The sequence below is a fragment of the Rhinatrema bivittatum genome, chromosome 12, assembly GCF_901001135.1.
Source record: "Rhinatrema bivittatum chromosome 12, aRhiBiv1.1, whole genome shotgun sequence".
Classification (NCBI taxonomy): Eukaryota; Metazoa; Chordata; class Amphibia; order Gymnophiona; family Rhinatrematidae; genus Rhinatrema; species Rhinatrema bivittatum.
In genome coordinates, this window is record NC_042626.1 from 62,722,704 (window position 1) to 62,746,623 (window position 23,920).

Below are 23,920 nucleotides of genomic sequence, written 5' to 3' on the forward strand. Positions count from 1 at the left end.
TGCCTATTTCGCTCCCAATAGCTACACCTCCTATGGTGGCGCTATTGGGTGCGAAACCGGCAGCGATCTCACCGCGACGGTGCGATCGCTGCCAGCTAGCGCAGGCCCGCCCCCCGTTTCGGCCCCCCGCCCCTCATCTTCTAAAGCAGTGGTTCTCAACCCTGTCCTGGGGACCCCCCCAGCCAGTCGGGTTTTCAGGATATCCGCAATGAATATGTATGAGAGAAAATTTGCATACACTGCCTCCATAACATGCAAATTTTCTCTCATGCATATTCATTGTGGATATCCTGAAAATCCGACTGGCTAGGGGGGTCCCCAGGACAGGGTTGAGAACCACTGTTCTAAAGTATCGCAGGCTTCTGATACTTTAGAAAATGAGGCCCTAAATGTCCTGAAAACTGAACTTCTAATGAGGGAGGTAGAAGAATATAATTGTGAAGTGAAATAATGATCTTGTCATAGGAAAATATGTTGGTGTCTCATTGAAAAAATGAGTGTGAACTAAAAAGATATCACATAAATGCTTATTTATATTTTCCTTGCTAAACTCTGAGAAAAGTAATAAAATAAAATAAAGAGGTTAGTTGGGGGAGACATATCTTATATATTCTTTAATTGATTAGAACATTCATAACATTCACCAAAGTTCCAGGGAGCATAGACCCAGAATGCGGAAGATCATCACGTAAGGGAGAGAGTTTCTCTGTTTAAAAGACAAGGTAGTAGGAAAGGAAAATTCTTCATAGAAGAGGACACCGAAGGAGGAGGAAAGGGAGACTCCTGATCAGAAGGTATCCACAGTGTTGAGAACTACAAAGAGTTAAAAATACACCAATATTTCCCAAAGACAAGTTAAAGGAACAGACAGAGGCATTAGAATAAAATAGAGAAATAGAAAGACATTACAAGAAAACAGCTGAGAGACAGACAAGAAAAAATAAATGGCACAAATGAAGCAACAGAAACAGAGAAGAAGAAATCGATACCTAACCTATACATAGGAAGGTGAACTTTAAAAGCCCAGTGCTCGCCCAGACTGGGAGATAAGTGCACAAGTTAGGCCAGCGCGATGAACGGATTTTTAAAAGCTGCCCAAATACGCGCGTACTTGCCGCTACGTGCACAAATGAAATATTCCAAAAAAGGGTGGGCCATGGGCATGGGCTGGGCAAGGCATGGGCGTTCCTGGATTTTAACTTGAAATTTGCGCACAAATACTTACGCGCACAGGCATGTGCTGGGGTCTCCAGCCACGTAACTTCACTTCTGCTATGGATGGCGTGTGTAAGTCATAAAACAAAGAAAACCTAAACATATCAGCGGGGTTTTAAGGGTCGGGACTATTGGGGAGAAGGGAGGCTATTAAACTAAGGGGGTTTGGAGGGCCTATTCCTTACCTGAGCAGACTGGGAGCGAACTGATAAAACTGGTAATGGCGTAGGCAAGCGTGTTTTTTGTGCTTATAGGCGTGCGTTCAATTGTGCATACATTATAAAATGGCCGCATCCCTGGGCGCAGGCTAACAAACACGTGCACATGTGCGCCCGCACGCCTGTTTAAAAGTTACCTTCATGGTACGTACCAGAGAAAGCCCTATCCACAGAGTTCTGAAGAACAAACACCACAATCAATTCCTACAGCAATTTGGAAGTGTTAGAAATAAGGTCATAGAAAAATAGGTAATAAAGGAAAATGGCTTTTCTGATTGGTAGTTTCATTCCACAGTCTTGTAATTAGAAGTGAAAAGAACACGTTTATTGTACTAAAAGCATACGAATTTTAGCGGTTTTAACTAGTGATGCTTTTTAACTGGAAAAGCATTTTAAAAGTAATTGAAAGTTTTTTCTTACTGTGTTTAACTCTTTCAAAGTTACTGTGTTTTTAAACCTATAGTTGGCATTTTTAATTAGTTATTACAGTAACTCGGGGGAGTAAAATTAATACAACCACCTATACCCTCATTTTAATATTTTTTATTTTCATAATCTTCGCTTTTCCTCTCTGTCTCCGGGAGCCAAGACTGGTTTGGGTATAGGGCTACCTTTTCTATAGAAAACCATTGTGTGAATCTACCCCATAGGTTATAACAGTCTAGGGAGAATCTCTGCACCGAGCAGCACAGAAAACCCAAGCCATCCAACAGCCATGTTTGCAGGCGGTCTAGGCAGGGGTCTCTGCCTTGGGGCAGAATCCACACTGTTTATTATTCATGGCTCCTGGCATAGCGAGAGAGGGAGTGACAATTGTTCATTCACTCTGTCACCCTTTACTTCAATCCAATGGCCGCACGCCTATGGTGGGAGGGGATTTTTATAATATAAACGCAGTGACACAATCGAGCCTCCCCCAGTTCCCTCTCAGTCCATTCCAATTAAGCAGCGGACTGGGAGGGAACTTTCCTATCCTTAACCCTACCCTTCCTACCTCTTCCCCTCTCCTCCCCGACCCCTAACCTAACCCTACCTATCCCTAATTTTTTATTTTGTTACTTACTGCTCCTCCGGAACAGAAATAATCTGCACGCACCAGCCGGCTTCCGGTGTGTGCTTGCCCGGGACAGCATTGAATGGTGTTGTCCCAGCCCACCCCGCCCCTTCCCACCCAGACCACGCCCCCATCCTGCCCCTTTCTTTGGGCCCAGCATTTCTGCGCATAACGGGGGTTAAGCGCGTTGCGAGGCCCGTTGTAAAATGTACACGGTGCGCGCAAAGCCCAGCCACACGTGTAACCCCCATAATTTATGCGCGTGGCCCTTTGAAAATGTATTTGTAAGATTTTAAGGGTAGGGTAATTAGGTTATTATGTTTATGATAATATTTAATGTTGATTTAATTTGATATTGTGCTGCGTATTTAATTGATTTAATTTTTTATTTTGTACCTAATGATTTGTTATTCTATGTTAGGCTAGATTTATCTGATTTGATATGTATTTAATTTTTTTTAATTCTTATTGACGTATTTTGTTTTTGATTGTGATGTGCACTGTGTGCCGATTTCTTTAAGGAGAAAGTCATATGAAAAACCACATTTATCTAACCCTGCCCTCCTTGGTAAGGGTGGGGGGGGGGCGGGATCACACATTAGAGGTTGCTACCTCTGAAAAAACAGGCATGGATACCTGCTGTGAGGAGCAAGATTCCTGTGGGGCCCAAGGGATCCCAAAAACACAGTCCACAGAAAACTGGTTTCCCAAACAAATTATTGCAAAAAGAAAAATGAATGTCAAGATGCAGGCAAACAGGCTCCACAAAAACAGTTCCAGAAGAATAAGATTCAACTTCTCAGTCATGCCAAAAGTTCAAAATAATTACTCACTTTCTCAGGTCACTTGAATGCAATCTAAATGACGATTTTTCCCTTCAGATTCCCAATAAAGCCTTTTCCTTCCTTTCTCCCTCTCCCACAGTTAAGCATCCCCCCACCCACCCTCTCTTACCTCCCATGCTCTCTCTCACACCCTCCCCACCCCCCCTCTCACCAACCATGCTCTCTGTCACCCCCCCCTCTCACACACACATTCTCTCTCACCGGCATCTCCCCCCCATGCTCTCTCTCTCTCACCCTCCCTTCCCCGACACACATTCTCTCTCACCGGCATGCCGCGGGACCCGCGCCATTCGTGGTGAAGATGAAGGCCCGGCACATCGTTCGCGGTGCACGGGGCCTTCCAATTTCGCCTTGAGCAGAAAATAGCAGCGGAGACCCCAGCATGCCACGAACAGAGTGCGTCCCGCGGCACAAGCCCCATTCGCGGCAAAGATGAAGGCCCGGGTGCGCCGATCACGGCACATGGGGCCTTCCCTTTTGACTGAGAACAGCACACTGGGCCTTCATCCTCACCGCGAATGGAGCGTGTGCCGCGGGACGCTCTCCATTCGCAGCATGCCAGGGTCTCCTCTGCTATATTCTGCCGGTCCCGCAATGGCCGCTGTCCTTCATAACTCTGGCATGTTTGAGCCTCCAAGGCAGACAGGTAGCTGCCTGCGCCATCTATCGGCGGGCCGGGGAACATGCGCGAGCACTGACGGACACACTACCAAGCCCGATATATTATAGTGCCATCTATCGGCGGGCTGCAGAACATGCGCGAGTACTGACGAACACACTACCAAGCCCGATATATTATGGATAAGTGAGGTCAGCTGATGCCCATACACATGATCCTCAAGATACAATAGTATAACACCAAAGGTAAACATCTGGTTACTGATGTGCTGGAAATCTTTGGCGATGTAGTAAGACTCTCGTGTACCCAAGGGAGGGGTGTCTTCATTGTATTGAATAGTTAGGTTAAAATGTATATATCAACCAATGAAAATGAGCTGGCACATTACCCAGTTGATGTTTCAGGCTAATTCTTGGATATTCCATGAGTGCAGTGTAGTTGCTGTTTCTAGAGCAGATGTTTGATACCTCTAGTCCCTGATATTTCTGGAACAGATACATGGTCTCTCTGTTTTCCAGCTATTTCCTCAGATTGAGGAGGTCATGCTTCAGCCTCTGAGGGATGCTCGGGATCACTATGAAGAGCTCAAGCAGATCGATGATGCCATGACAGAGGTAATAGCATACAGTAACACATCACACCCTCAAGGACATTTTAATAAGTTTTCTAGAGGCAGGAGGCTGGGACTCCAGCTAACAGAAAGAGAATATTTCAAAGTGGGAGGCTCTGTCCTGGGGACTGATGGGGAGAGCAGCTGCTTAGCCCTGGCTAAACCATATTTTCTCATAATCGATGCCCAATTGTGGGTCTGAATCCTTGGGTCTCAGCTGCTATTACCTGGTATGTTCTAGAAATACTTAATTTCAGAGGGTCTGTGTGTTCAGGAGTCAAGCACCTGAATGTAATCTGCTTTGAAGTGCCTGAAAAAGTGGAATATAAATCAAATAATAAATGTATGATGAGTCCCCTCTTATGGCAAAAGATTAGAAGTGTAACCTCTTCATTTATCCAGATCTAGCAAAGCAAACTCAAAAGAAAAGAAAGCAATTTCTCTTAAGACCTAGGGCTCTAGAGATAGATGCCTTTTTCCTTTTAAAATTTCCGTGTAAGTGTATTCTTAAATATCAGAACGTATCTGTTATCTTCTACCTGCCGTCACAATGAGCGGCCTTTCTGTCTGATAAAGTTGTCCCTGCTACTAATATGATCTCTTCTCCAGTTGTCTTAAATGGAGTATAGTTATCCGTTGCAAGTAGGTATGATTCCCGAATGCCTAGTTTTTCCTATTATGTGAGTTTCCTAAGGTAGTTGTATGGATCCCTATAATTGAGGACTTAGGTAGAGGAGAGGAGTTGTTGATGTTACTGATTAATATGAATATGTAAATGTATAACTTACAAATAATGATGGTAATGAGTATTACTGTTGTATTCCTTATTCTGTGTATACCTGGTTGGTAATGTATCCTCATCTCCTATATTCAATTCAAGTGTATTCCTTGAATATTTATTTTTTGGAAAAATTTCAAAATTAAAAAAAAAAAGAAGTGCAACTCTTCTAGGTAAGACCACAGAGCTTGCTCAGAGTAGTGTCTCCAAATGGATTGGTTTTGTTCATATCATGACAGGACTGAGCTTCATTTGTAAGCCAGGATACGATCTCAGTCTCAAATTTACTGCTAATTCTCATTTTAATACTTGTAATTTACAAAATAAAGCTTTATCCTGGAGTTCATATTACAGGCAATGTATCAAGGTTTGCTTGGAAGTCCAGTTTAATCTGGCCATTGGCACCCAATATACGGGCCGTTACAGTGTTTGATATTAAACACCCAATACACGGGCCGTTACGTGTTTGATATTAAACATATCAAACACGTGACCACAAGAGACCGCACTTTCTCCATAGCGGGAATCAACCTATGGAACAAGATGCCCACTGACTTGCGTCTGGAACCCTGCCATAAGAAATTCAAACAAGGCCTCAAAACGTGGTTATTTGAACTAGCTTTCACACAATAATATCCAATTAAACTGAAATGCCATTCAATTTGCAACCCCCCTTTTTATCCCCTGCTCCTTGTCCCTCCTACCCTCTATCCCTCCCTAAATTCTTCCCCTCCCATTTGCCCGCTCTTTCCCCGATTATGATATTTTAATTTATTTGTATAATAGAATTATCCTCTGTTCAATCTAGAACTTGTATTCCCTCTCAGCACCGTTATTGTATTATATGCTCTATGGTTTTAGTGTTGGTTCGTAAATATGTTTAGTTACTTCAATTTTATTTTTGTATGTTAAACACTAATGGATGGTCCATGGTCTGTACAGACTGTTTTTCCGTCAATCCTGTTATTTGTAATTAATTCTAATTAATACTTATTAATAATGTCAATTGTAAAGCCTGTTGCTAAGTTATTGTTAAATGTAAACCGAGGTGATGTATATCCTTACATACTGCGGTATATAAAAATCTCTAAATAAATAAATAAATAAAATAAATACAGTAAGGAGCGGTAGGAAGAGCTGCGTTAGTGCCGGGCGCACCCGCGTTTGCCGCACGCACAGTCCGGCTCACCTACCGCTCGATACTGTATTTAAATAGCTTGCAAATGCAAGCCGCGTCCAAGAAGCGTCCGTGAAGCGTTAGGCCCGCGCAACCCATTTTACTGTATAGGTGCTTTATACAGCGCCTATACAGTATCCTGGGAGCACTGGTACCTGTCATTTCAAATGACATTTGGGCGCTCTAGCCAGCTTCGCTGGCTAGAGCACCCAAATTGACGGGTGCTCAAGCCAATGGAGGACCTCTTTCTTAAGTGAGCGAACTGAGGATGGACTGGTAAAACTGGGAATGGCGTTGGCGCGCGCACCTTTTAAAATCCCATAAGATGTGGTAAAAGCTGGATTTGCACGCCCAGTCCTTGCAGATGTTGTAGGAATTCTTGAAGGGGGAGCTTGAACTCCCAAGGTTGGAAACAAGTGTTCTTAAGTTCAAGGAAGTGTGGGCTGGGACCCACGAACATGGAATCAATTCTTGGAGGCACCAAGAGTGAGACTTGATTCCATGACATTCGGATCAAGGTCTCTTCAACTTAGGCACTGCGCCACATGCCAAGTAAAGGAATGAGCAGAGGAAGCCTCCTTTTATACTTCCTCTGCTCTGGCTCATAGGGAACAGCTGTAGATGATTAAAGGGATCAGGTCCCTTTAATTCTAATGAGAAGGCGTGGCCTCACGCCTAAAGATGGCGGCGGCCATCTTGGATTTCCTCCGCGGAGGAAAGGCTGCAGGGACGCTGCGAGGGGGGAGCAGGGACGGCTCCCCACCCGGCGGTCAGACCAGGGACCCAAGCCGAAGCAATGGGTACCGGCTCAGCGGTTATGCTGGGAGCTGCTGCAGCGGGTCGCCACCGTGGCGAGGTAGGGGGCCACGGTCATGGCCGTCCACGGCTACAGAACACAACAATGGGAGATGCAATTTAAAGTAATTCACTGTCTATATTTTTCACAGTTGCTTGTTTTAGAGCTCCAATTGCACAGGAGAGTAAATGTTTAAAGTGTTGGGATTTTGGAAGGGAATTTTTTTCACTGTTTTTGGATGTGTGTGATTATTAAGCAGTTTTGGATAGCTGTATTCAGTCATCTCTCTACATGGGCAGGGATCCCTGTTCCATTGGATGTCTCTCTGGGCTTGCTTGACATTTCTGATGAGTATGATGTCAGACAATTTACTGATATTTATATGGAAAGCTGTTGCATAGGCAGGATCTCGGTACCACTAGTGTCCTGGGTTTTTACAGGATCGTTCTTAAGGGAGCTGAATGTGATTATTGAATTTAATTATCAAAATGTGGAAGGAGGTGGGAACCGTATGGGTGCAAGCCCAAACTACACTAGGTCTTTTAAGTACTTAGCAAAGTCTCCGCAGCCAGGGTTGTACTTCCTCTGTAATTGGACAATGGATTCCCTTTACTTTTTAGAAGGGTGCCCATTAAGGAAAGGAAGCAGGGTGATCGTGCAGAGTTGCCATACTGTATCCCAGGGTGGGCATGCTCAGTAAACCTGTCACAGAGCCAGCCCTGGTGTGATGGGGAGCACTATAGCAAGAAGCGCAGGGAGCATTCCCAGCCCAACAGGGAAGTGCTGTACCCCCATGGGACAGGTAATGCTGCCACAGATTTTGGCACCCCGGAGATCCTGCCCCATATAGTCATTTATCCTGATCATATATGACTTATCTCACATCTTGCTTATAAAAAGCGCAAAAAGGAACAAAAACAAAAAAAAAAGTTACCGTTTTTAAGTTGCTTATTTGTTTTACAAGGTACAGACCCGAAAGATGGCAATCCTGTCTGGTGAGAGGAAGTTGAAGTGAGAGGGGATGGCATTCTAAGGTAATTCTTCATCTTTCTTTATTCATGGAATACCTGACTCTTTGAGGTGAATTTTCAAAAGAGGTGCACATGAAAAATAGCGCGTGCATGCGTAAAATAGCATATAAGCGAATGTTATTTTAAAAACTGCAACATACTCCTTCTGGAATTCACTCCATCCAACTGAGAAAGCAGTCAGGGACCACAAATAAATTTGTATGCAGGGGTGTTATGGGAAGGAGCCACAGATTTCGGCGGCCCACAGATCGGCGCTCACCCGCACCCAACCGCTTCCTCCTCCCTGCCGAGGCTTGCGCGATCGGCGCGGCCCATCCGGGGCAAGAGCCTGCTCACTAACCATCTCGAGCCGTGCAGGAGAGACCGGAGGCAAAGGAAAAAATAGAAAAAAAGAAAACGAAAGCAAAAGCAGGACGCAACGTGGTGAGTGAGCCGCGCCCCTAAGCAGGCATCAGGCCTATCAGGGGCGGCTACTGCCCCCTTTAAACTCAGGCGCATCTCGGCGGCGTCCATTTCGGCGGCCCACAGATCGGCGCTCACCCGCACCCAACCGCTTCCTCCTCCCCTGCCGAGGCTTGCGCGATCGGCGCGGCCCATCCGGGGCAAGAGCCTGCTCACTAACCATCTCGAGCCGTGCAGGAGAGACCGGAGGCAAAGGAAAAAAATAGAAAAAAAGAAAACGAAAGCAAAAGCAGGACGCAACGTGGTGAGTGAGCCGCGCCCCTAAGCAGGCATCAGGCCTATCAGGGGGCGGCTACTGCCCCCTTTAAACTCAGGCGCATCTCGGCGGCGTCCATTTCGGCGGCCCACAGATCGGCGCTCACCCGCACCCAACCGCTTCCTCCTCCCTGCCGAGGCTTGCGCGATCGGCGCGGCCCATCCGGGGCAAGAGCCTGCTCAATAATCATCTCGAGCCGTGCAGGAGAGACCGGAGGCAAAGGAAAAAAATAGAAAAAAAGAAAACGAAAGCAAAAGCAGGACGCAACGTGGTGAGTGAGCCGCGCCCCTAAGCAGGCATCAGGCCTATCAGAGGGCGGCTACTGCCCCCTTTAAACTCAGGCGCATCTCGGCGGCGTCCATTTCGGCGGCCCACAGATCGGCGCTCACCCGCACCCAACCGCTTCCTCCTCCCTGCCGAGGCTTGCGCGATCGGCGCGGCCCATCCGGGGCAAGAGCCTGCTCACTAACCATCTCGAGCCGTGCAGGAGAGACCGGAGGCAAAGGAAAAAAATAGAAAAAAAGAAAACGAAAGCAAAAGCAGGACGCAACGTGGTGAGTGAGCCGCGCCCCTAAGCAGGCATCAGGCCTATCAGAGGGCGGCTACTGCCCCCTTTAAACTCAGGCGCATCTCGGCGGCGTCCATTTCGGCGGCCCACAGATCGGCGCTCACCCGCACCCAACCGCTTCCTCCTCCCTGCCGAGGCTTGCGCGATCGGCGCGGCCCATCCGGGGCAAGAGCCTGCTCACTAACCATCTCGAGCCGTGCAGGAGAGACCGGAGGCAAAGGAAAAAAATAGAAAAAAAGAAAACGAAAGCAAAAGCAGGACGCAACGTGGTGAGTGAGCCGCGCCCCTAAGCAGGCATCAGGCCTATCAGAGGGCGGCTACTGCCCCCTTTTAAACTCAGGCGCATCTCGGCGGCGTCCATTTCGGCGGCCCACAGATCGGCGCTCACCCGCACCCAACCGCTTCCTCCTCCCTGCCGAGGCTTGCGCGATCGGCGCGGCCCATCCGGGGCAAGAGCCTGCTCACTAACCATCTCGAGCCGTGCAGGAGAGACCGGAGGCAAAGGAAAAAAATAGAAAAAAGAAAACGAAAGCAAAAGCAGGACGCAACGTGGTGAGTGAGCCGCGCCCCTAAGCAGGCATCAGGCCTATCAGAGGGCGGCTACTGCCCCCTTTAAACTCAGGCGCATCTCGGAGGCGTCGCGTGCCCGGCGTCGCGCACCCGAAGGAGCGCGACCTAAGGGGCCTGCCCCTTAGCGCGCCCCTTGGAGCGTCCCAGAGCCGGGGCCGATTCTCTCCCCTATCCATTCATTCACCGACCACTCATCCACCAATTCAATCTCCAACAGCGCACATCCAGTCTCCAGCAGCACTCATCCAGCCTAACAGCACTCATCCAGTCTCCAGCAGCACTCATCCAGCCTAACAGCACATCCAGTCTCCAGCAGCACTCATCCAGCCTAACAGCACTCATCCAGTCTCCAGCAGCACTCATCCAGCCTAACAGCACATCCAGTCTCCAGCAGCACTCATCCAGCCTAACAGCACTCATCCAGTCTCCAACAGCACTCATCCAGCCTAACAGCACATCCAGTCTCCAGCAGCACTCATCCAGCCTAACAGCACATCCAGTCTCCAGCAGCACTCATCCAGCCTAACAGCACATCCAGTCTCCAGCAGCACTCATCCAGCCTAACAGCACTCATCCAGTCTCCAGCAGCACTCATCCAGCCTAACAGCACTCATCCAGTCTCCAGCAGCACTCATCCAGTCTCCAGCAGCACTCATCCAGCCTAACAGCACTCATCCAGTCTCCAGCAGCACTCATCCAGTCTCCAGCAGCACTCATCCAGCCTAACAGCACTCATCCAGTCTCCAGCAGCACTCATCCAGTCTCCAGCAGCACTCATCCAGCCTAACAGCACTCATCCAGTCTCCAGCAGCACTCATCCACTCTCCAGCAGCACTCATCCAGTCTCCAGCAACAATTATGCACTACCGCCCACGCACCTACAAATCACTCACCCCAATCATGATTTCCCCCACAACACAGTTCCTAGGTCTCACCCTTTTCACCATAATCCTATTCAACGCCCAATCAATCACCAACAAAACTCTTATACTCAACGACATTCTGCAGGACACAACCCCAGATTTTTGCGCCATAACTGAAACATGGCTCAAATCCACAGACATCACACTCATTAATCAACTACCAACACAGACTTACGATTTCTTCTCCATCCCAAGACAAAAAAAAAGAGGAGGGGGTATCTTTCTCGCTGCAAAAAAATCCTTAAGGTTCACACACCACCCCATCAGTACAACTACCAAACTAGAACTAGGATTGTTCAAATCAGAACATCTCCAAATCCTTCTAGTCTATGCCCCTCCAGGCTTACTAGAGTCAGACCCCTCACCTATTATTGAAACCATAACCTTACATCTTAATCTTGACTCCCCTGCTATAATTCTGGGCGACTTCAACTTACATGTTGACAAAGTCCCCCTCTCAACAAACTGTGAAGCTTTCCTCACCTCACTGTCATCGATGGGTTTCAGCCAACAAATCAACAAACCCACTCACAAAGCAGGCCATACGCTCGATCTCCTCTTTACAAACGCCAAGATTTCTCTTACAGAACAACCAAATTGTAAAAAAGTCCCATGGTCAGATCACTCTCTAATCTCCACCAGCTTTTCTATACCTCGATCAGACTCCAACCTCAACTCAAGACCCTCTTTCCAATACAGAAAATCCTGCTCCTCAGAACACCTCAGCAAACTTCTAACCTCTGATCTACCACTCATTGATGTCTCCACACCCAACTCTGCCCTCCAATCCTGGTCCAAAATAACAAAAGCTATTGCAAACACTCTCTGCCCACTGACAACCAAAACAAGGTCTTCCAATGCATCCAAACGACAACCCTGGTTTAACGATGAACTACGAAAGCTCAAACAACTACTTCGGCAAAAAGAGAGAAAATGGCGTAAAGCCCCTTCTCCGGCCACACTCTCTGACTACAAACGATCACTCCATCTATACAAAAGTACCACGTTAAAAACCAAAAGAGACTACTATGCCCGAAAAGTTCATCATCTCATCTTTGACTCAAAAGCTCTATTCACCTTCGTCTCCAGCCTCACTAAACCGATCACTCCAGATATTCCACCCGAACAAGCCCAGACTAAAGCAGACGAACTGGCTCTCCATTTCAACAAAAAAATATCGGATCTCCTCAATCAGCTAACTCCAATCACTACTTCTCCAGATAACACATACTTCCCCCAAAACAAAGAGATCCAGTTTATTGCCTTCGAACACATCACAATCACAGAGATACAAACGGTGTTAAAAAGAATGAAACCATCATCTCACCCATTTGATCAAATTCCATCCAAAATGCTCCTTCTCATCCCGGACACAATAGCAAAAACCTTAGTAGATATCATAAACTGCTCTCTATCACATGGTATCTACCCTGATGACCTAAAAACTGCCTCAATCAAGCCACTGTTAAAAAAACCAAATCTAAATGCAAGCGATCCCAACAACTTCCGCCCTATTTCCAACCTCCCATTCATAGCGAAAATCATGGAAAAATTGGTAAACACCTAACTATCCAATTACCTAGAGGACAACAGTATTCTTTCCCCAAACCAATATGGTTTTCGCAAAGCCGCAAGCACTGAAACGCTACTACTCTCACTCACGGACTTCCTCCTCTCTGGAATTGACAAAGGCCAAGCATATTTACTAATCCTCCTTGACTTTTCGGCGGCATTCGACACCGTCAACCACACCCCTCCTTCTAAAACAGCTGGCAAACATTGGTTTAACAGGTGCCACACTAAACTGGTTCAAAACATTCCTTGAAAATAGAAGATATAGAGTCAAAATCCACAATAAGAATCCCAATACCACCATTCTAATAGAGGGGTGCCGCAGGGTTCTTCACTTTCACCCACGCTATTCAATATCTACCTCCTACCACTTTGTCAACTTCTTACAAAACTAAGCCTGAAACACTTCCTTTTCGCAGACGACGTACAGATCGTGATCCCCATAGAAGAATCAATATCTAAAACAATGGAATACTGGGACAGTTGCTTAGTAGAAATTAAACTTCTCCTCATCAGTCTAAACCTGGTACTTAATGCTTCTAAAACAGAATTCCTGCTCATATCACCGGAAAACAAAAATACACACCCAAAACCACCCACACTCCTTCAAACAGCCCACGTAAGAGATTTAGGAGCCATCCTGGACAATCGACTCAACCTCAAACCTTTCATTAACCAAACCACCAAGGACTGCTTCTACAAATTACATATCCTGAAAGAATTAAACCACTTTTTCACGCCCAAGACTTTAGAACAATTTTGCAAGCAATAATCTTTTCCAAATTAGATTATTGCAACTCATTACTACTAGGCCTCCCAGCTTCCTATACCAAACCTCTACAAATGGTCCAGAACTCTGCAGCCAGAGTCCTCACAAACTCCAGGAAAATGGACCACATTTCACCTATCCTCAAAAACCTCCATTGGCTACCGATCCACTATAGAATCATGTATAAAACCATTAACATCATATACAAAACTATCAACCAAAACACGCACCTCGACCTACAAATACCTCTTAAAAATACACTTCCGCCAGACCCATCAGGGAATGCTACAAAGAGTCACTCCAAATACCAAAGGCCAAAACCTACCAACATAAATCATTGAGTCTCAGAGCCTTCTCTTCAGCAGGTCCAACTCTCTGGAACTCTATCCCACCAGATTTGAGACAGGAGCCATGCTCTCTAACATTTAGGAAAAGACTAAAAACTTGGCTTTTCAAAAAAGCATTTCCAAGCCTTGAATAATTCCTCCATTAAATAGCACAAACTCTTATCCAATAACTGGACCAAATACAATTCAATCAACCTTAAATTGACAATCATCAATACCTGCTGAACTTTTATCATAACACTGTCGTATTTATGCATTTGGTTATTTATGTTCCGTTCCATAGTGAGGTATTGCCACAGTTTCTCACATATTCTTATTTACTCACTATGCTACTCTATTACATTAATAGACTGAAATGTTAATATTGCTCTGTGCAATCTCTCCCCTTTTCCAGCTCCAAGTTGATTTCCCTGATTTATTGTAACTTTCTCAATTCCTATATCTGATTCACGATATTTAAAGTTCAAGGTTCTTTTTGAGAACATTGTTTTACGTTATGTTATGTTTTACACACTTTGTTAATTGTAAACCGGGTTGATGTGATGCCTGTCATGAAACTCGGTATAACAAAAACAATAAATAAATAAATAAATAAATAAATAAATTTATGTGCGTAAGATGCTATTTTATAACCTGCCAAAGTAACGCGCATGTCTTTTACTGATGTCTATTTACTTCTGCTCAATATCTGGTGTAAGTGATCGTAAACATCTTAAAAATGAAAAAATGATAGGGAGAAATGGGGGACTTCAGGCTGAAAAGGCTGGAGGGTGTGCATGAGCTGCAGATGGAATGGACAAACTGGTAGACTAATTGGTAAAACTGATTATTTCATTGTCGCAGGCATATTATAAAATCCCCTAATTTACGCATGTAAAATCAGACCTGGGGGGGTAAATGCGTCTAAATAACGTGAGTAAAATATTTGCATATCCTTTGAAAAACTGAATTACAAATACACATGTATAGCATTTAACTCCCCCTTATCCAGTTAAATTCCAACTTATCCAGCTAAGTAGCACCTTTACTGCTATTTAGACGGACAAATATCCCTTTTTTTTTTCACTTTTCCAATTATTTTACCTATCTGGATAAGTCCAAAAAGTGCTACTTTGACTTTTCAGAGTTATCCAGCTGTGCCACTACTTAGCTGCATAAATCGGAACTTATACAGATAAGTGTTGCTACTTTTCTGAATAAATCCGAATTTGCGCAGCTCACGGTTTTTACATACACGAGCATGTGTGCACACATATGTACTCTTATTTTATAACCTGCGCAAAGCATGTGTGCAGAGGTTATAAAATTCAGTAGTAAATTTCCATGCTCCTATTTACATGTGTTCATGGGCGCACACGAGTAATGTTGAAAGTTATCCTCTTTATTAGAAAAATCTGTCACTATCATTTCAAATTGAGAGAATATGTTCCAAAACACATTTTACTACAATTCTTTTCATGGCCCAGCACACCTTGGGGTATAGCCAGGGGCAGGGAACAGTGCTTAACCCACACTCAGGGGCTGCACTAGCCAGTGGGGGGTCACGGGGGCAGGGTAAGAGGCCGAGTGTTGCCGATTGGGCTGGGTCAGGGTGAAAGGGGATGGGTTGTTAGGGTGGTAGGATATGGCTGGGTCAGGGGCTAGGGCGGTTTTAACCTTGAGCACTGTACAACCGAGGACAGTAGAACCTCACTATTCTCTAGTGCTGGAAACTTCCAGACATGGAAGATTCCAGGGCTGTGTGGTTATTTTTATGAGTGAGAGTTCTAGTTCATTCCCAAAAGGGTGAGCATTTCTTCTATTTTATTAAAGTGACTCCTTGAGTCATTGGGGGTTGTTGACGGGAGTTGCAGGGGAGAGAGAGAGCAAAATGATTGTGCTCTCTGGGATCCTAGAGGGCAGTTTGCCTTTCCTTTTCACTGAGAGAGAGTGGGTTTTGCTTTCTCAGTTGGATGGAGTGAATTCCAGAAAGGAGTTCAGCAGTCAGTGATCTGGAGCAGAGGTTCCCGACCGATGTGCGCCATTGGTGAATCTCAGCTTTGCGATAACATTTTTGCAGTGCAGTCAGAAGACAGGAACGGTCACAGACCCCGCTGCTAGCGGCAAAGTCCTGATCCCTATCTCTTCCCTCCCATACATCTCTTCCATATGTATGAAAATGAGCATGTATGCATGTTAGAATGGGTGTGTATGAAAGAGGAGAAAACTTGTGCACATACTGCCCGACCTTCCCCCTCACACTACCTCTCCCTCCCCTCCCCTAATTGATGAAATACCAGGGTGACTGTAAATTGAAAGTTCCCAGGTATGTAAAGCAGCTTTTAAACTAGACCATGGGGGAAAGCTGATAATTGCTCAGAAATGTATGGTTCAGAGGGAGGAATCTTCCAAGAAAACTTGCATAACAGGGAGGTTAGAATTTCCCAATAGAGAGGCTGTGTTAAAGGCTGAAGTAGCCCAGATTGATTTAAATAAAGAGCACTATGATATGATAGAAAGATATGAATGACTCCAAACTGCCTGGTCATCTGCTAACAAGAGGCTATATGATTAGTAGTACAAATGAAAAAACATACTTGAAAGTGTCTGTATGAGAACGCAAGAATTCTGAAAAATAAGCTTGGTAAGTTAGAAGACATGGCATTATATGAGGATATAGATGTGGTAAGCACACAAGAGACATTGAGGAAGGAGGATTACCAATGGGACACACTGATATCCGGATATAAATTATATGGGCATGGAAGGCAGATCAGATTGGTGGAGGGGTAGCACCTAGAGGAAAAGGATGTAAGTATCAAAATGTACTGTTATAGCAAAATAAACCAGACTGGCGCCTATTAAATTATGAGGAAATACACTAAAATATAGTTATATTGCACAACCCTAAATCAACCTAACACATTCAAACCCATTTTCAATTTCAAAGACAACATTTTTATTATTAGCTCCTAATAAACATATTGCACATGCTATTTGACCAACCCCCTTATTTACAAAACCATTTACACTGCATTCATATCAATCACACTTCCCCAAGCATTAAAAACAATAACATCCACACATCAACTGAAAATGAGCACAAACAATAAGCTCGTCTTATCAACTCTTGCTTCTGTAAGAGTGCCCTCTGTCTCTTCAGTCACGTGACAGCAGCTTTTGATGGCCGGCATGGTACCAGGACCTCCAGGTCTTTGTCGGGATGGTTGTGCTAACCTCTCTCATTCCAGCTCTCAGCTGGGGTCTGCCCCTCCTACTATGGGTTAGGGTCTTAAATCTTTGGGTGGCACATACACTGTACTGTTTCCTGGTCTACTAGCTCTCCTTGAAGTACCGCCACACTAAGAGATAAGGAAAAACTATTATGAGTTTCAGGATGACTCTGAAATGGTGGATTTCTTGTGTTTTTTTCACTGCTTCTAGTCGCCATTTTGTACACCATCCTCTCTCACATGTGGGAGCACCAGCCCTTCTCATTCTCTAAATGTAATCACAGCCACATGGCCGAGGTCCAGTGCCCAGACCTTGCCCCAGTCATGTGGGGGTGGAAGGAAGCGACCATATTTGTATTGAAATGGGGATTGGGGGAAGATACTTTATTGATTTATGATGGGATTGGGGGGGGGGGGGGCTGTTATCGCATGAGCTGCTTTTCTATTTTTTACATTTGGTTGTCCGGGCTGCCTTGTGTGGTGGCCCTGGGATGAGCAGGGCGTTAACTTTGACCCCCCCCCCCCCCCCCCACACACACACACACTTTTTTTTTCTATTTTTCACTTTTTTTTTTGGCATGGCCTTTTAAGGCCATGGCAGTCCCTTGAAGTTGGGGCCGCCGTCACGCCTAAAGGGCTGATGCTGAGTTGTGTTTTGCCACAAGACAAAACAATGTGGCGATACAGGGTCTAGTTTTTAGGTTCGTGCTTATTGCAGCGATAGTCCCCCCTGCGAAAGTGGGAACCCTCCTGCAAAAAAACATCGCGGCATAGCATCTCTCGGTCTCAATTTGATGTGTACGGTCACGTAGAAAAGAAGAGAACCACGAGAGAATCACGCCACCTACGCCAACCAGAGCTAACCTAGAAATGAAGATTAATATGATTGATGGTATCAAATGTAACGGTGATATCCAGAAGAACTAAAATATAACTCATACCTGAATGCAGACCACGCTGGACAGTAGTAATGCCTCTTATACTAAAGTTTCTTTCCTGAAATCCTATTGCTGGAAATCTAAAATAGAATGAGTGTTTCAGAATTCAGTTAAGTGTTTTAACACCACCAATTCTGTTATTTTTGCAAGAAATGGTGGAGTAGATATAGGGCCATAATTGGCAAAAATAGTGGGATCGGGATTGGGTTTGTGCAGTATCAGATGAACTGCTGCTATTCTGAGCACATTAGGATGCTGCCCTTCAAGAAAGAAGGTCACTGGTGCCAGATCTTTCCGTGCTCTGAACAGAACATGCATTAGAAAAAGGTCAAAGGCAGATCAAACAGCTGCCAGCCTGGTTTAAGGATGAGGTGAAAGAGGCCGTTAAAGCTGAAAAGACATCTTTCAAAAAATGGAAAAGGCAGGCCCTAATGAGGAAAATGGGCAAAAGCATCAGCACTAGTAAGTTAGACGTAAAACTGCAGTGAGCAAGGCCAAGAAAGAGAGAATTTTAGAAGAAACTTGCCATAGAAGCAAAAACTAATAATAAAATCTTTTTCAAGTACATTCATAGCAAAAAGCTTGTGAAGGAGTCAGCTGGGCCACTAGATGACCAAAGGTACACAAGGAAAGAGCAGAAAAATTACATTTATTCTTTTCCTCGGTCTTTTTATTTTTCAGACCTCCCCATAGCTCCTTACTGCATTGCACATGGGTTGACTCCACCTTCATATGGCCAGCTCAGCCAACATCCTCATTTCCCCAAAACAGCAAACAAGATGTAGCTGATCTCTCTTTATTGAGCTGCCCTAATATATTTGTGACTAGCTTTTGAAACCTCTGCTTCCTTTATCAAGTCAGTGCAACATGGAGGAGGGATGCTGTGTATTAATATACGAGAAAACTGTAGGTTGGATTACCCCATTGGTGCTGGCCAAACATCTTAATTCTTCGGTAGTTTTGAAAGGTCCTGTTGATCTCGATCATAGAGACCATAACCCCTGATGCAAAGCAGGAGTTAGCATGTCCAAATCACTCCCATAGCTAATAGTACACATCACATGTAAATTCACATTAATGAGAGCTATTCCCCCCCTTCCCCCGATGCAAAAAATAAGTGTCCTCTGACATAATATCGCCATGATATTAAGTCTGAGGATGTACAGAAGAGCAGTATTTTCTGCTTTTCTGTACCCTTTTCCTCCACACACCTGCGCGGGGCAGGTGTTAATTTTGGAGAGTAAAAATGTGCGCCTCAGGTACACTCCCCCCCCCCCCCCCCTCGGTCTTTAATGAAGGAATGATTGGGAACATACTGTATCTACACCAAAAACATTCTTTCATGATGATTCTGAGCAATTCAAGGAAATCTTTGTGATAATGGAAAATGTAATAGATCAAACTGACAAGCTCAACAGTAAAAAATCACCAGGACAGAAGGCTATTCACTCCGGATTTCTGAAGGAACACAAACATGATATTGCAAACCTGTTACTAGTAATCTGTAACGTATCATTAAAAATAGATGCTGGTCCTGTAGACTGGAGAGTGGCCATTGTAACACTAGCTTTCAAAAAGGGTCCCAGTGGTAAACCAGGAAAATATTAGCTTGATGTTGGTGCTGGGCAAAATGGTAGAAGCTATTCTTAAAAATAATTTCTGACCATACAGATAGATATGCCTTGATGGAGAAGAGTCAACATGTTTTTAGCAAAGAGAAGTCTTGCCTTACCAATCGATTAGAGTTCTCTGAAGATGTAAATAAACATATGCATAAAGGTGAGTCTGGATTTTCAGGATGCATTTGACAAAGTTCCACATGAGAAACTCCTCAGGCAATTAAAAAGTCATAGGTTAGGAGCATAAGGATATAAGACTTGCCATACTGGGTCAGACCAAATGTCCATCAAGCCCAGAATCCTATCTCCAACAGTGGCCAATCCAGGACACAAGTACCTGGCAGGATTCCAAGGGTAGGATAGACTCCATGCTGCTTATCCCAGAGATAACTGGATTTCTGCAACTCTGCTTGATAGTGTCCAAACCTTTTTTAAATGTAGCTATGCTAATAGCTTTCACCACATCCTCTGGCAATGAATTCTAGAACATATTTTCTCTTTGTTTTAAATGTATCGCCTAGTAACTTCATTGTGTGTCCCCAAGTCACTGTACTCTTTGAAAGAGTAAACAACCAATTAAAGTTTAGTCATTCCTTTCCACTTATTTTATAGACCTCTATCATATCTTCCTTTAGTTTTTCCTCATAGGGGAATTGTTCCATCCCCTTTACCGTTTTGGTGGCCCTTCTCTCTATCTTTTCTAATTCTGCTATATATTTTTTTGAAATGTGGTGACCAGAACTGCATACAATACTCATGATGCAGTTGCATCATGGAGCAATATTCTCTGTTTTATTTTCTATTCCTTTCCTAATAATTCTTAGCATTCTGTTTGCTTTCTTGGCTGCTGCTGCTGCACACTGACATTTCAATGTATTATCAATAGATAATACCTATAGCCTTTTCCTGAATGGAGACTTATAGTGAGCAATCTTGCATTTTGTAGCTATAATATAGGTTGCTCTTCCCTAAGTGCACTTGTCCACATTAAATTTCATTGGCCATTTGAATGCACAGTGTCCCAGTTTTACAAGGTCCTTTTGCAATATTTCACAATCATTTTGTGATTTAACAACTTTGAATAATTTTGTGTGGTCAGAAAATTTGATCACCTCACTACTTGTTCCCATTTCCAAGTCGTTTATACATATAGGGCCAGTTTTAATAGAAACGCGTGGGTGTAGATTAGTGCGCACAACACGGCGCACACAAATCTATGCCCAATTTTATAACATGCGCGCACAGCCACGCGCATGTTAAAAAATCCGGGGTCAGCGCACCTTGCGCATGCCAAGCCCTAGGGGAGCCCCGATGGCGTTCCCCGTTCCTTCCGCCCCCCCCCACCTTCCCTTATCTAACCCGCCCCCCAGCCCTACCTAAATCCCCCCCCTCCCTACCTTTATTTTTTTTTTATTTATGCCTGCCTCCAGCGCACGATCCCCAGGCCCAGCGGCAGCGGGGAGGCCTCTGGCCATACCCACGTCCCACCCCGCCCTGCCCATTTTTTCAAGTCCCGGGACTTACATGCATCCCGGGGCTTGCACGCATCGCCGAGCCTATGCAAAACAGGCTCGGCGCGCGCAGGAATGGGTTTTAGGGGTTACGCACGTAAACCTTTTAAAATCTGCCCCATATTAAATAGCATTGGTCCCATAACAGATCCTTAGGGCACTCCACTATTCATCTTTCTCCATTGGGAAAATGTACCATTTAGCCCTACTCTGTTTTCTATCTTTTAACCAGTTGGCAATCCACAACTGCCTCCTATCCCATGACTTTTTAATTTCCTAATAAGTCTCTCATGAGGGACTTTGTCAAATTCTTTCTGTAAATCCAAATGCATGTTTATTTATGCCTTCAAAATAAAATTGTAGCAGATTGGTGAAGCATGACTTCCCTTGGCTAAATCAATGTTGGCTTGTCCCAATAAACTATGCCTATCTATATGTCTAGCAATTTTGTCCTTTATGATTTCTACCATTTTGCTTGGCACAGACTCGCTCACTGGATCACCCCTTGATCCCTTTTTAAAAATTGGCATCACATTGGCAACCCTCCAGTCTTCAGGTACCATAGATTATTTTAATGATAGTTTACAAATAGTAATTTGCAATTTCATTTTTTTCAGTTCTTTCAGCACTCTGGGATATATACCATCTGGTCCAGATGATTTGATGCTCTTTAGTTTGTCAATGTGTCCTATTACATCTTCCAGGTACCTGAGATTTGTTTCAGTTTTGCTGAATCATCTTTGAATATATTATTTCTGGCATGGGTATCTCTCTTATATCTTCCTCAGTGAAGACTAAAGCAAAGAATTAATTTAGTCTATCTGCTATGGCTTTGTCATCCCTGACATCTAATGGTTCAACTTATTTACTGACAGGCTTTCTACTTTGAATGTACCTGAAAAAGTTTTTATTATCAATTTTTGCTTCCACTGCATTATCCTATTGTGGATAGTTAGCTGGTAAAAGACAGGAAACAGAAAGAAAGAATAAATGGTCAGTTTTCCAAATGGAGAAAGGTCATTAGTGGAATACCATAGGGATCTGTGCTGGAGCCTGTTTATTTAACATTTTCATAAATGATCTGGAAAAGGGAACAAGTGAAATGATCAAATTTGTAGTTGACAAAATTATTCAAAGTTGTTAAAAAGGCAATGGATTGTGAGAAACAGCCGAAGACCCTTGTGAGGCTAGGTGATTAGGCATCTGAGTGGCAGATGAGATTTAATGTGGAAAAGTACAACATAATGCATATTAAGAAAAATAATCCCAACTAAAGATACACCTTGATGGGCTCCATATTAGGATCTACCACCCAGGAAAAGAACTTTGGAGTCCTTGTGGACAAACCTTGAATCCTGATCTCAGTATATGGCTCTGGTCAAAAAGCAAATGCAATTTTAGGCATGATTTGAAAAAGAATGCAGAGTAAAACAAAGAATAATTATATTGCCTCTATACTGAGTCATGGTGTGACCATACCTTGAATACTATGTTCAGTTCTGATTGCTCTATCTTAAAAAAAGAGTGCAGAACTAGAAAAGATGCAGAGAAGGGCAACAAAAATGACAAAGGAGATGGAACAGCTCCTCTGATGAGAGGCTACACAGATTGAGGCTCTTTAGTTTGGAAAAGAGACGGCTGAGAGTGGACATGATAGAAGTTCATAAAATGAGTGGGGTGGAACAGGTAAGTAAGGGATGGTTATTTACTCTTTCAAATAATACTAAAACAAAAGGATTTTCCACGAAACTAACAGACAGAAGATTTAAAACAAATTATAAAAAATAATTTTTCACTCAATGCACAATCTGTGAAATCTGTGAAATCTGTTTCCAGATGTGATCAAGGTGACTAACATTTTCCTAGAGGAAAAGTCCATGAAACATTTACATTAGGGAAAGTTATCACTATCCCTGAGAGTAACAGGAGGTTAGATCTACTTTCCGGGATCTGCCTAGTACTTGTGACCGAGACTGGCCACTATTGGAGACAGAAAGCTGAGATTGATTAACCTTGGTCTAACTCAACATGACATCTCTTATGTTCTTATTTGGGAAGGAGGAAGGATAGGTGGGGATAATAGGAGTGGAAGGGGGAAGGAAAAGAAGTTGGTGATGCCAGAGAGTTGGTGGGGGAGGAAGGCGATTATGCCATGTGGTAGGTAGAGAGGAGGAAAGATGGTGAAGCTAAGAGGGACAGGGAGGTGGTGATGCCAGGGGGTGAGGAAAGGAAAGAGAAGATGTGATGTCAGGTTGTGGGGAGGGTGGGGTGGGGGCAGGAGGAATGCAGGGAGAGAGGGAAGGTGAAAGTAGGTGTACTGTGGCACAAATAACAAGTTATGAACCATTGATCTGGAGAACTGTTTTTTTTTTCCTGACTTTTCAGAGAGAAATGGATAATTGTCCAACGTCCTGGATATAGTTGCCTTAAACTACTTGGTGGGAGAAGAGGATTTCAGAAGAATGACCATGGGTTAGAGAGGAAAGAGATCTCTTAAGGACTACTGGAAGTCCAAATTTCCCAGCCTTTTACTTAAACATGTTAAGGAACTGTATCCTGTGATTTTTCTTTCCTTTAAGAGTTGCATTAATTGTTTTTCCTAGTTTTGTACTATTGCGACACTCTGATTCTGGAATTTCAGTAAAATCTCTTTTGTTTTGGAACAATACCCCATGAATGGATTGGACTTCTTGAGAGAATGTGAACAATGGAAGAACTCAGATCCGGAGTTGCAGCCAGGTTTTCCTCAACCCTACAACATCTGAAGCTGACCCTTTTCTATTCTAGAAAGTGCAACACAGCACAAACTATGGGAGGCATTTACTAAGCT

At 44.2% G+C, this 23,920-nt stretch overlaps 1 protein-coding gene across 1 annotated transcript in view; it reads left to right on the forward strand.

Moving 5' to 3' along the window:
• The window catches only part of PDE9A (phosphodiesterase 9A), a 128,029-nt gene extending 104,312 nt beyond the window's left edge, over positions 1 to 23,717 (forward strand). The window contains exons 17-19 of the mRNA XM_029572245.1: positions 4,470 to 4,565; positions 8,277 to 8,346; positions 23,476 to 23,717. Of these exons, the coding sequence (XP_029428105.1) occupies positions 4,470 to 4,565; positions 8,277 to 8,327 (147 nt within the window). The 3' untranslated portion in view covers positions 8,328 to 8,346; positions 23,476 to 23,717. The remainder of the gene's footprint in view (positions 1 to 4,469; positions 4,566 to 8,276; positions 8,347 to 23,475) is intronic.
• Positions 23,718 to 23,920: the final 203 nt, after the last annotated feature.